Source organism: Nelumbo nucifera, chromosome 2, assembly GCF_055504915.1.
Source record: "Nelumbo nucifera cultivar China Antique chromosome 2, China Antique-T2T, whole genome shotgun sequence".
Lineage (NCBI taxonomy): Eukaryota > Viridiplantae > Streptophyta > Magnoliopsida > Proteales > Nelumbonaceae > Nelumbo > Nelumbo nucifera.
In genome coordinates, this window is record NC_142650.1 from 61,718,807 (window position 1) to 61,732,028 (window position 13,222).

Genomic DNA, 13,222 nt, shown 5'->3' on the forward strand with positions numbered 1-13,222 from the left:
GAAGTCATTCTCGTAGCACGCCCTGTCGGTGACGCCTATCTCTGTCGAATTGATGAACGTCCCCTCAAGGCCTCAGCCCATGCATCTCATCTCTCACGGTTTGATAGAACGTTGAGATTATGGTCCCTACCTGTGATGACAAAATATTCTAGATCGACCGTAGAAGATGCGTGGATAAGGCTACGTGCATTAATCCACCTGCTCAACTGCCAAGCAGCGTAGCCAGATAAAGTGGCTAATAGGATCACTTCTGTGACTTGAGTCGGAGTGGGGCCCACCTGGAATCCATCTCCTGCGTTCTTCGCAGTTCGCACTACCAACTATGTAAAAATAAAAATAAATGAATTTTTAAATTATTTTTGTTAAAGAAAATTCTAGTATTCAACAATAAATACTCACAACGAAGCAGAGAGACACTCATCCTCACTCAGTTCACCAACAGCTTTCTTGCCTCTATCTCTCTCTCTCTGAATTCTCTTCTAGGGTTTTAGTTGGGACCTTTGTTAAGATCTTAAATGGAAGTCGAAACCCCGTCACTTGCCAGCTTCGATTTGCAGTCGAAATCGTCGTTCCCTTGCTCGTCGAATCTCGCGACCGAGTCGTCAAAACTCTGCTCTCAAGAATGCGGGAGCTCTGAAACGTCTCTTTCTTTGAATGGTGACACAGAAGCCATAGCGGCTTATGTTGCTGAATGCAAGAGTTCTAAACTGTTGACTGCTTCCGATCATGCTCAGAAATTGACGGCGACCAATGGCCATGGCTTCGTGAGCCAGGAAACCTCCGTTGTTTTGAGCCCCTGTGTTAAACAGCCGGGAATCAATGGTCATGGAGGCCCGAGTTCTGAATCCACAGCTGCCGTGAAGCTGCAGAAAGTTTACAGGAGTTATCGTACACGGCGCAGGTTAGCAGATTCCGCCGTTGTCGCTGAAGAGCTTTGGTAGGTCTCCAATTTCCTTGTACTTTTAACAGTCTAACTTCTGTCTGTCTGTCTGTCTGTCTGTTGATTCTTTCTTCTATTTTAACTGAAGGTGGCAAGCTATCGACTTTGCTCGGCTAAATCACAGTACGATTTCGTTCTTCAACTTCTCGAAACCGGAAACTGCAGCTTCGCGATGGAACCGAGTCAGATTAAATGCTTCAAAGGTTTGTTGTGTTTCTTTGTTGTGTTTCTTTTTTTTTTCTTCAACCAGAAAACAGGGGAACTTTACTGTCGTTTTTTATTTCCTTTGTTTTCTTGTCCTTTACGTGTTTCTCCTCCAAAGTAAGATTGGTAAACCAATAATTTTTGGTTTAGCTAATTATATCAAATAATTTGACCTTCGGCAGGTGGGAAAGGGTTTATCCAAAGACGCCAAAGCTCAGAAATTAGCATTTCAGCACTGGATTGAAGCTGTAAATTTCTACTCCCTTCAAGATTGATATTTTTTTCCTTTTTATCATGTAGAGCTTATTATGTATTCTGGTGACTATATTCTTAGTTCCTTTTTATTTTGAAATTTTTTTTATTACAGATCGATCCACGACATAGATACGGTCACGGCTTGCACATCTATTATGAAGAGTGGTGTAAAACAGATGCTGGCCAGCCATTCTTCTACTGGTGAGTTGCATAGATTTTCGTTTTCCTCTTCCCTTTTTTTTTACGGTTTTAAGTACATAAGAGGTAAGGGGTTCTTTTAATACGATAATCTCCTGTCATATTTTTACTAAATGCTAATAATGATATGAACGAGCTCGAATTTGTTGTCTTGAACCTTTTCCTGAAAGGCCCATGTTCCTCTCTAACAAGTGCAATAACATTTTGCCCAGGATCAAAAGGATGATCCTTGGACACTAGTATAGCACATGTTCTACAGTAAGGTCACAGTAAAATCTGGTGAATATGAAGTCCAGAGTGCAGGCATTACAGTTTATAACACTATACTTTTTGAATTTTTTTGGTTGTCATGGTAAAGTTTTGCTGCTCGGTACTGTGGGGAGGCCATGGAAAGTGGAAACAGCCCGCTTGGTGTGCAGGCACTACAGTTATAACACAATACTTTTTTTTTTTTTTTTTTTTGGTTATGGTAAAGGTTTGCTGCTCGGCACTATGGAGAGGCCATTGAAAGTGGAAACAGCTTGATTGGGGTGCAGGCACTACAGTTATAACACAATACTTTTTTTTTTTTTTTTTAATTTTTTGGTTGTCATGTAAAGGTTTGCTGCTCGGCACTATGGGGAGGCCATTGAAAGTGGAAACAGCTTGATTGGGGTTATAGGACTCAGATGTGCTTAGGATCTTGAATTCCCTGTTGAAGGGGCTCTTATAAATTATTCCAAAGGGAGGGATTTGTTTTCCTTTTATTTCTTTTTTTTTTTTTTTTGTACAGAAAGAAGGTTAACAGAGACGAGGGGTAGTGTGACCCCAGGAATCTTCCCACCTAATTCTCTCAAATACTGGGTCACAATAGCTCTCTGGATTCCATTTCTGCTCAAGAGGGATTTTTTTTTTTTTGTTCTTAAATACCTCTCCTTTTTGTGTTAAGTAAGCTCTTCTAATTATTCCCATTTTCGGGTGGTTTGTAACTGGTTATAGCCTTCCTGAGCTCCGCAGTACAAGAATATAAGAACGATTAAATCACCACAAATTAAAGTATTTCAATGTTTAATAATATTTTGCTGCAGGTTGGATATTGGAGATGGCAAAGAGGTTGATCTCAAAGAATTCCCAAGATCTAAACTTCGACAACAATGCATCAAATACCTTGGACCTGTATGTGATTTGTTTGTCTAGAGCAAAGTAGATAGATTTGCAGTTTGGTTGTGTTAATTTTAACAGTTCAATGGTCTTTGCACCTAATATTTATGTATTCCTTTTTTGTGGTGACTTCTTATTGGAATCAGCAAGAGAGGGAAAACTATGAATACTTGGTTGTCAATGGGAAAATCGTGCATAAACAAACACAAACATTTCTTGATACACGTATATCACGAGATGCAAAATGGATTTTTGTGATGTGCACCTCTAAGAAACTCTATTCTGGCAAGGTTAGTTACAAATGATTAAGCAATTTTTTGTTTTTATGTTTTTAGTTTTTCTATCCCATCTCCTTTACTACCTCTGCTTCCCTATAAACTAACTAATTGTTTGCACCATCTAGAAAGAGAAGGGGTCATTTCATCATTCCAGCTTCCTTGCGGGAGGAACTACTTTGGCAGCTGGAAGACTTGATGCTGAAAATGGAGTGCTCAAGGTACAGAAGATATATCACAATTATATTGCTTTTCTGAACTACTGTTTATGTTAGGGCGATACCTTGGGGGCATAATTGGAATGATGTATCTTCTTAGGGATTATGAAAGTTGGCAAATGCTATTTACATTTGAGAAAATTTGAGGCTGCAGAAATGTAAAACTTTAAAACCCTATTTGCATCGAAAGCTATGCTACTTGACCTTAGGGACGTCTGGGGTTCTGTTCAATTAGGGGTTTGCCTTGTAGACGTGAAATATTAATAGATGGCTTCAATGGGGATGCCAAGTCATGCCCACTTGTGACACTGACTTGAATGTTGAATTGGAAACCAAAGTGTAAAATTACAGAAACATGAATACATTGTTTGCCAATGTTAAAACACCTCCAGTCATTTACAACTTATTGCTGAATTGGGAAACTTTTAATTGCATATTCTTCCACTGAAATAATAAAATAGCATCCCGACACCCTCTATCATTAAATTGCAATATCAAAATGAAGTCAGCAATCTTTTCATCTGATTCAGGATTGGATTCTTGTTTGCAGTCTATCTCAGCATATAGTGGGCATTACCGCCCAACTGATGAGAATCTTGATGGTTTCCTAGCCTTCCTCGGGGATAACGGAGTCAACATCAATGAAGTTCAGGTATATAGTTTATAAGTCATATCACCAAAATTGGTTGATTATATTTTCTCATCTTTGTAATTCTTGTGAGTTTGCCATGATTTCCAGATAAAATCCTCTACTGAAGACTATGACAACAATGAAGACAAATTAGCAAAAGAGGGGATCACTAGAGTCCCAACAATTCCAGAACCTCTACAACTTCAAAGTTCCATTGAAGTGGAGAAAGAGCAGCCCATCAAAGAAACTGAAGTTTCCCAAACTGAAAAAACTGAAGATGCTCAAACTGAAAGCAGAGGTACTTACAAGAGGACCTTATCTGGTGGTCTCCGAAGTCCAAGAGCAGAAGTCCCCAAGAAAGCAATATTGCAGAGGATCAATTCCAAGAAAGCAGCAAGTTCATATCAGCTGGGTCATCAACTCTCGTTAAAATGGTCAACGGGAGCTGGTCCAAGGATTGGTTGTGTTGCAGACTACCCTCTAGAACTGAGGGTACAAGCCTTAGAATTTGTGAACCTCTCCCCAAGGCTTCCCCCCACACCATTGTCTTCTCGACAGTTTGGCGGTCTTGTTTTACCTTCACCTCGTCCCATCTCCGGTTTCTCTAATAGGGATAGGACATCTATCGTCTAGACAAACTCTTTTATGTTATCATCCCCCGACTGCTATCACTGCATGTAAATTACCCCTCTATTTACAACATATCAATTCTGTCTCTGGGAATCTAGGAATGCAGCATTTTGCGTTACCTTCAATTGTGTTCGTCCACTGTTATTAATTTTTCTGAATTAGATAGCAATCAACTAAATCTCAATAGGCCTAAGCAAGAGATGCTGCGATACATGATTCACTGAAAGGCTGAGTTATAAATGCTTTTTCCTGTCCATTTCTTTTGTTTTTTTCCTTCTCTCCATCCTATGATTCTTCACTCTACAGATGGGTGCGAGAACCGCAAATTAGGTGTATATCCAGCATCAATCATCTGATTCGTCAATCTACTTACGACCTCATGCAAACTGTCTCCATGAACATGTGCATTGTCACCTGCAATGAAAGAAGTTACCTTGTTTTTCACCACAATCCAACTATGCCCAGGATCTTTCTTCAACCCCTTTTCCTTCATTCTCTTTCTCACTTGAGCCGTCTCGTCCCACATCTCTGCCCCTGCATATACACGAAACAGCATTATATGAGCTGAAGCATCTTCTGGATCAATTTCCAAAATTTTCTCAGCTGCATATTTTCCAACAACCAAATCATTTTGAGCCTTGCATCCTGCCAAGAGACAGCGCCAAACGACCTTATCCGGCTCCATGGGCATACCCTTTATGAACTCATAAGCTCGTCGAATCTGCCCCTTGCGAGTTAAGAGACTAACCATGCATGAGTAGTGATCGATCCTCGGAACAATGCGATGGTCTCTGATCATGGAATTGAAATGTCTCCACCCTTCCTCCACATTACCAACATGCCCGCAGGCAGACAACACTCCAAGAAATGTTATATCATTGGGAGAAATCCCCTCCCTCTGCATCTCCTCAAAAATTTCCAAAGCTTCCCTGCCAAACCCATGTTGGGCATATCCAACAAGCATGGTGTTCCAAGAGACCAAGCTTTTAGAAGTCAGATTATTGAAAACTTTCTGGGCATCGCTTATCCTCCCACACTTGGCATACATGTCCACAAGTGAGCTCCCAACAACCACATTGGTATCAAATCCTGGTTTTATTATGCAACAATGGATTTGCTTGCCCCACTCTATGGCTGGAATGGTGCCACAAATACTCAAAATACTGGAATAAGTATAAGGACTTGGGTTCAAGCCTTCAAGCACCATTTTATCCAGAAGCTCTATGGCTTCTTTGAATTTGCCCTGTTTAATGTAACCAGATATCATGGCATTCCACGAGACCACATCTTTCCCCTTTATTTCTTCAAAAACCTTGGATGATTCCTCAAGCAGCCCACACTTTGAGTACAAATCCAGTATAGAGTTGACAACAAAAGTAACTGAATTAAACCCTGATTTTATGATGAAAGAGTGGATCTGTTTCCCCTCTTCAATTGCCATGGCATCAGCCAGGCCCCCGAGAATGGATGAAAATGTGTGATCACTGGGTTTGATAGCCAAAGAGTGCAACTTCTGGAACAGATCAATGGCTTCCTTAACCTCTCCTTGTTGGGTACATCCTCCTATTAGGGCAGTCCAGGACGACAATGGTGGCTTCTCCAACTCCAGAAAAGCCTGGCGAGCAAGTTGCAACTTGCCACACTTTGCGTATAAGTGGATAATACCCGTCACAATGAACTGATCTGATCCAATTCCAGACTTTACAACTTCAGAATGCACCTGCATCCCAGCCTCCAAATTTTCTAGAGCAGCACAAGCACCCAATACGCTTGCAGATATGAATTCATTAGCCTTCACACCAGCTCTGCGACATTGTAAGAAGATCCTCAAGCCCTCCTCATTGTCCCCACACTGACAATAGCCTGAAAGAAGCGAAGTCCAAGAAACTAAATTTGGTTCCAGAATTGAGTCGAACACTAGTTGAGCCGACTTCATCAGACGACATTTGACATATAGATTTACCAAGCAATTGTCCACAAAGCTATTCGGTTCTTGCTCGGTCCTGTAGATCTTTCCATGAACTTCCTTACCAGTTCGAGCAGCTCCAGTGTTCGCACAAGCGGAGATAGCACTGACATAAGTGTAATGGTTCGGATTGATACCTTCGGCAACCATTGATCTAAAACAATCCAGCGCTTCCTCTGCAAATCGAGCCTGAGAATACCCGGCAATCAAGACTGTCCAAGAAACCAGATTTCTATCAGGCAATTGATTGAGCAGGCGTCGGGCATCGTCGAAGCGTCCGAATTTGACGTACATGGAGACCAAATGATTGCTGGTATAAACATCAAGGGAAAACCCAGATGTAATAATCATGGCATGGACAGTTCTTCCTTTGAGAACGCATCCAGTCTCACCAAATACACGCAGAAGGTGGTTGAAAGCCATGTCTTCAGAACTTGAAATCGGCAGAAGGATTTGGGCGGTTAAATATCTTGAAAGCTTAACGAGGGAATAATAAGACAAATCTTAACTTTCTAGTGGATGGTAGGTTTTCTTCATTTGGATTTCAGAGCTGGCTCCCTGTTCAAGGCATTATTAGTCAAACCCATTTTGAAGACCTTTGTTCCCTTGAACATTATGGGATTGACCTGCTGGATTCAGTAATGTTCCTGGTCACAAACTTAAACCGGTTTTCAGTAGAGGATTGAGAATGAGTCGCACCACTCATTGCGATTCTCATCATTCCGTCCAGAATCTCACCGTCACCGAGCGCTTCAGGATTTAGACATTTTTGCTGAATGGCAACTTTTAGAGCAACTTCTCTCGTCAATAAAATGCAGTTGAGTAGTTGACGTCAGAGGATTTTAGCATTTTGTAAGCTGATGTTTCGGCAAAGATGATCTTCCAATGAAGGCTCATCATCTGATGGAGGCTCAACCTATGTGACACGGTGGCAAGTTATACACTTATACTATTATAAAATGAAACGATTTCATGTCACTTGCCATCCAAACATGTTGACAAATAACAATTTAATTCTCAACCCAGATGGAACGTTTGAAGTTTTGACCAACTTTGATCAGAAAGACAAAAATACAAGCTATAGCATACAGGGGTGCAATTTGGACGGGCCCAATCCGAGTCCAGCCAACCCACCCGCAACTGGGTTGGTCCATTGGATTTTACACGGGCAAAAGGTTTAAGGACCAACCTCTTCTTAAGCAACGCAAATACCGGTCCGACGGTTTAAAATTTTAAATGCTCCCTTCGCTGGTATAGAAGCAGAAATTTCATGGAGGTCCAGAAAATCAAGAGGGGGAAAACTGAAATTTCCCTTTATAGGCTATAGCAAATATTTCATATATTAAAGTTAAAGGTACAGAGATACCATAATAACACATGCAGAAAATGCCAGATATTTCCCACCTAAACAGTTGTGGTCACACATGGATGTAAGATGTTCACCAGATTAACCCATTAACAGACTTTTAGTTAACTATAAGAATAGGGGTGAGCGTATCAAGGAACAGTAACAGTTTCTGTGGACTTCACTTCAGCTTCAGCTGGTGCTTCTTTTGGAGCTTCCTCTTCCCAGAAGGAAGTCTTCTTTCCTGTCTTGGAGACGGTTTGCAGAACTGCATCAGGCTGAACGTTGCCTTTTACCGTCACTTTCTGCTCTTTCAAATAAATGTCAAATGACTCCACACCTAAATATGGTTTCGAACACCAAAAGGAACAAAGCAGTTACATCCAAGCACATGTTCAACAGTTCCAAGTTAGCTATTAATTAATGGGAACATTCATCAATATAAAAGCAAGAAAATGAATGCTAGCTGAACTGTCCAATGCAAGTCAGCAAGGTCAAGAATAGTTTTCTTCCCCCTTCAATTTTAAATATTTCTATTTTGGTTAAATCCAAATGTTTTGCATAGAATTTGGATAGCCAAAAGCATTAGTGATACTCTATTTACTGGCAAATAAAATGATCAAATTCAGTCTTCTTAGTCAAGTCCCATTTCAACCATGTCCATGAATGCATGCCAATGCACACAAACATTACACTTCTACTGGGATTTTGAAGATAATCAGCTATTTCGTTCTCATCAGTCTCTGGAAGCATCGATTTCAGTCCTCACAATTATTCTGCCATTTCTCAAATGATTTTAGAAATAATAAGACTCAATTTTTGATAGTACACTGAAATCTCTTATCCAGGTGCAATATTTTAAGAAAAAAATAAAGGTGGCAACTGGCGGTGAAGACTAATACCAACCTTCCATTTTGCCGAGAACCCTCTTCACGGCACCCACACAGCCTTCACAGGACATACCAACCTTGAGGACGACTGTCTGCATTTGGGACCAAAATAAATTTTAGGGTAGAAATAAAAGTACTATGAAAGAGTTGAGTTTCATAATGGTAGCACTCAATCTAGCATACCTCTATTATAGTTTTTTAATACATCATCTGAAGATAATGGGAATGCACTAGAAATAATAACAGTGGATTAGGTAGTCATTATTACTAAAATATTTATGTACTAATGTATGTATACACACAAACACACATTTTTTCTGTTCATTTCTTCGTTCTTTTCTTTGCAGAAATGACTAAAGATGCAACAGATTAAAGAAGCATCTGAAGAATAAAAGGCATGAATTGATATCCTATTTCTGGGAAAAAAATGCTACTCCAAATTACTTTGCATCTGCTCATCCCAATTAAGAATCTAATGGACATGTACTGGACCGAGAAGCACAATGGATTTTAAAGTAATGCATCCATATTTCCTAAAATTGCATGACATATATTTGACATATAACATACTATTTTTGTTCCACCTCCCCCAAAACAAGATTATAGGCAGCTAAAGTAACATAATTATTTTTTCATTTCCTTTTATTTTTTGGTTGAACCAGAATATATAGATATTACCAAAATTTTACATCCTTTGATATCTTAGACCCCTTGGTGTCTTCACTAAACTTGCTTCAGGAGTTGGGGAAAGAAGCAGAGCCAGTAAACATCATCAAAATTTTACTTACAAGTCCATAAACATAAGGTACAATATACAGTATAGAATTACCATACTTATTATGGCATAAATGTCAACTTACTTATGAATATTGCTTTCTTTTAGGGCTTGAAAAATCTAAACTGCATTGACATGCCAAGTTCAGACACTTAAAGTTCATACTTTTTTCAAGGAGGGTTTAATTATAAGGATAAAGTTGCCTATGTTTAATATTATGATATCCATAGATGCAACATTGAAGCAGGGATACTTGGTCAACTTTCATTCTAAGCAACAGTTTTCTTCTCATATTTCAGCCATGTGCAGGGAAGATTAGGGACGTCAATAGGTCAGGTTAAACGGTAAACCTGCCTTGATCTGATCCTATTGGATCAGGCTCAGGGGAGCCTTAGTTGGGTTTAGGTTAGGCAAACCTGACCTGCATTAGGTTAGGGTCAGGTTCAGGTTGAGACAACCATATCAGATCTGACCAGTTGGCATCCCTAATTCATAGTTTTGGTTTCCTTTCTGTCTTGTTCTAGGTGCTGTGTCTGTGATGTTATTGTTTTGCTTATTAAGAGCCAGAGGGATACTCCTGTGATGAGCTATGTCACTTAGTACTTTTATAGAGACATTAAGAGAGGTATCTTGTGATTTTGTTCATACAATTGGCTATGTAACTTGAAACTATGTTTATCATGAAACTCTTATGAATACGCAAAAAGTGACAGATATTTAGAATGAAATATTATCATAGGTAATATAGTGAAACTAAAGAATTTATAATTATAACCTTCACTAACAGGGGTACTGTTCACGGGTTGGCATAAGTGGGAAGTGGGAGCCCTAGTAGTTTGGGGTGGGTTCAATCTTTCTATTTCATTAAGTCAGGTTAGGTTGGATTTAGTAGCAATCACCACATATTGGACCTTTTCCCAGATATTTCTAGTAGTTGAAGTTCAAATTTTTAATTAAAAAGTTGACCTACAAAACCAATTCTTACAGGCTTTTTTTTTTTTTTTTATTTACCAGTCTAAATTTAAGTCCAACAGCTATAGACCTTGTAATCACATTAAATTATTCACCACCCCACCTATTTGGTAGGCCACTAACCCCTCTAATGGCGCAATTCAAGGCCGTTGAATCTGGACTGAAATTGTGCATTACACCCCAGGAAAGATGTACATCAACCTGCCAGGGTGTTTGCTTTTTTCGATAAGCAACCTTCCCATGATGTCACCCCCACCAATGAACCAATGACCATGTTATGTACAGTTGCCCGATAACTGCCTTCCAAGGCGGTTTGACCATGTTAATTTCATAATATGCCACAAAAGGAACACAACAGGCAGGGAATTTTCCAACCCCGAAACTTCCCTTTAAGTCACAAGAGATCCAACGGAGGTATCAGTCAGTGGATTTTCCATTACACAAGGAATTTGAATTAAACTAACAAACCCAGATCTTTTTCTTTCTTTTCTTTTTTTTTTTTTGGTAAAAGAGAATTTCATTACGCTAAGCACAAATAACAATAATGCAAGACAACCAAGAAAAACGAAAGATAGACAACCTAACCTGACTTAATGAAATAGAATGATTGAACCCAACAGCGAGGCACTATCCAAATTAAGATGTTCAAGATGATCACCGGACAAAAGGTATTTCTTCACCAGAAAAACGGAATAAACAAACAATTCAGGTGACTCAGACGCATGGTTCTAACCAAGGTCGACAATTTTGAATCCAACAGACATCAGAACAGGTATTTTTCGTGCGAAATATAACATAACCATGAATGCGATCATACGTGCAAGATTAAATACCCTAACTTGGATCTAAGAAACACCCAAATTATCAGAGAAGACGCAATTGAAGAAGGGTAATAAGATCTAGATCTTTAAACTTCACAATTCCCCGCAAAAAGATCATCCCTATAAACAATTGTCTTCAATTCCACACAAATTCAATCCAAAAACCTAGTTATTAGAATAAAACAATCGACCAAAGGAGAGAGCAAAACCAGAAAAGCAAAAATTTTGAATAAATTTGAATACCTGAGCCATAGCGGGAGGACGAGAATGCCAAACCCAGAAATAAAAAAGAATTCCGCGAACCAAAAGAGCTCACGAAAGCTCAAAGCTTCTCGCGTTTTTTAAAAGCAGGTGTAAGTGTCTGCCTCGTGACGCTAACATGCACTGCCATAGCGTAGAGTTACCAACCCACACTTAATCTATGATATTTCGGCATTAAGAAGTCAACAAAAGATGAAGCGAAAAAAAAAAAACAGTCAACAAAAGATGAAGCGAAAAAACAAAAAACAGTCAACAAAAGATGAAGATTCTTTTATTGGTTTTCCGTGTTCGTGCAGACATAACAGGCCCATTAAGTTTTTGCACTCGCATTTGTATTCTTTTCAAACTCAGCCTAATGCTCAGTTGGAGAAAGAGTGAAAATATATCTTATATTTATACTTTTATCAAAATTAGGATTGTATACGGATCGGATCGAAATCAAGTATTTTCGAATTCGATCTAATAATGTTTATGTCGGATCTGATCTGATCAGAAGATCCAATTGGATCTTATGGGACTTTATTTGAATTCGAATCCTATCAGTAAATTGAATCTTTGGATTTGGTCGACTTGTTTTTTTTTTTTAAATTAATAATTTATTCGAAGAAAAATAAAATATACTAATTTAAATAAAATAAAAATAAAAAATAGAAGTATTTTTTTTTAATTATTTTCATCATATGTATACATGTTTTTTATAAAAAATAAATAATATAACAAATTTATAAAAATATAATATAAAAAATATATTTATAAATAAATAACATGTATATATATATATATATATATCGGATCGGATGGAGGGATCCAAATCTGATCTGAAGATCTGAACACGAGTGATCCAAATTCGACCAAATAAGATCAAATCGGATCATGATATAATCCATTTGCACCCCTAATCAAAATGAGTCTTGTAAGAGTATAAATATAAATACAAATATATAGAGTGCAAAATCTTGTCTATACCTATACTATATTTCTAAACTTTATATATATTGTATATATTTGTATTTACACTCATCTCAAAGTAATCATAGAAATTATTCATCGTCCCGATGCATGAGCACATCGGTACTAGAAACATTGAATTGGTTGATAAGCGGCCCTTTTTAAGCACTTTCAATCCTTTTGATCTTGAATGAACGGCTAAGGAGCTGCTTTGTACTATTCTTGTTTTAGGTATAAACACCGCTACACCAGTATCATATAGGCATTTCTGAATCATAAGAATTCATGTTAGGTGCTGTTTTAACAAACATTAATTTTGGTCATGTTTGGGTAGACTTTGTGTATATTTTTTAGAGTACGAAAGTACAAAGTATAAAGTACAAATGCTTCCATGCTTTTACCAAGAAATGCATTTAGATGAAAATTTTTAAAAAGGGTTCGACTATGATAGGGAAAAGATATGATATCAGAAAAACAACTGATTAATAAACTGAAATCACAAACATAGTAGCAAATAAGGTGTTATTTGTCAAAATTCATGGGTGGGTTTTGATTGGTCAAAATTCTTTCCATATCATAACTTTTTTGCGAATTTGGATCTCCTATTCGCAAAAACTCTTCCCACGTCTACCCACATAATATCGCAGCCATACATGGAGAACATTTCATCCTTCTACATAGTATTATGCAGGGGGAGATGTTCCTAATTCACGGGGGATAGAGTGTTATGGGTAGACGTGGATAGAGTTTTTG

The 13,222-nt window shown here is 38.4% G+C and overlaps 2 protein-coding genes and 1 pseudogene across 2 annotated transcripts; 1 reads left to right on the forward strand and 2 right to left on the reverse strand.

Moving 5' to 3' along the window:
* Window positions 1–369: 369 nt before the first annotated feature.
* On the forward strand, window positions 370–4,616 carry LOC104586915 (IQ domain-containing protein IQM3-like). Its single transcript, XM_010244306.3, has 9 exons — window positions 370–937; window positions 1,029–1,143; window positions 1,327–1,392; window positions 1,512–1,600; window positions 2,665–2,752; window positions 2,884–3,027; window positions 3,141–3,233; window positions 3,781–3,882; window positions 3,970–4,616. The coding sequence occupies exons 1-9, from the start codon at window positions 516–518 to the stop codon at window positions 4,492–4,494; spliced, it is 1,644 nt and encodes a 547-aa protein (XP_010242608.1). The 5' UTR covers window positions 370–515; the 3' UTR covers window positions 4,495–4,616.
* A 23-nt stretch (window positions 4,617–4,639) lies between these two features.
* On the reverse strand, window positions 4,640–7,032 carry LOC104586913 (pentatricopeptide repeat-containing protein At2g27610 pseudogene; annotated as a pseudogene).
* A 732-nt stretch (window positions 7,033–7,764) lies between these two features.
* LOC104586914 (copper transport protein ATX1-like) lies at window positions 7,765–11,657 on the reverse strand. Its single transcript, XM_010244305.3, has 3 exons — window positions 11,504–11,657; window positions 8,709–8,784; window positions 7,765–8,142 (listed from the first exon to the last, which is right to left on the reverse strand). Exons 1-3 carry the CDS (start codon window positions 11,510–11,512, stop codon window positions 7,955–7,957), a joined length of 273 nt encoding a protein of 90 aa, XP_010242607.1. The 5' UTR covers window positions 11,513–11,657; the 3' UTR covers window positions 7,765–7,954.
* Between the last annotated feature and the right edge of the window lie 1,565 nt (window positions 11,658–13,222).

What these genes read in the sequence shown, in the direction of transcription:
- LOC104586914 (XM_010244305.3), bottom strand. An exon ending in GGTTCTCGGCAAAATGGAAG is followed by an intron (nt 8,143 to 8,708) that starts GTTGGTATTAGT and finishes AACCATATTTAG; the next exon opens with GTGTGGAGTCATTTGACATT.
- LOC104586915 (XM_010244306.3), top strand. Translation starts at nt 516, where the DNA reads ATGGAAGTCGAAACCCCGTCACTTGCCAGCTTCGATTTGCAGTCGAAA. An exon ending in TTCAGCACTGGATTGAAGCT is followed by an intron (nt 1,393 to 1,511) that starts GTAAATTTCTAC and finishes TTTTTATTACAG; the next exon opens with ATCGATCCACGACATAGATA. An exon ending in AGAAACTCTATTCTGGCAAG is followed by an intron (nt 3,028 to 3,140) that starts GTTAGTTACAAA and finishes TGCACCATCTAG; the next exon opens with AAAGAGAAGGGGTCATTTCA.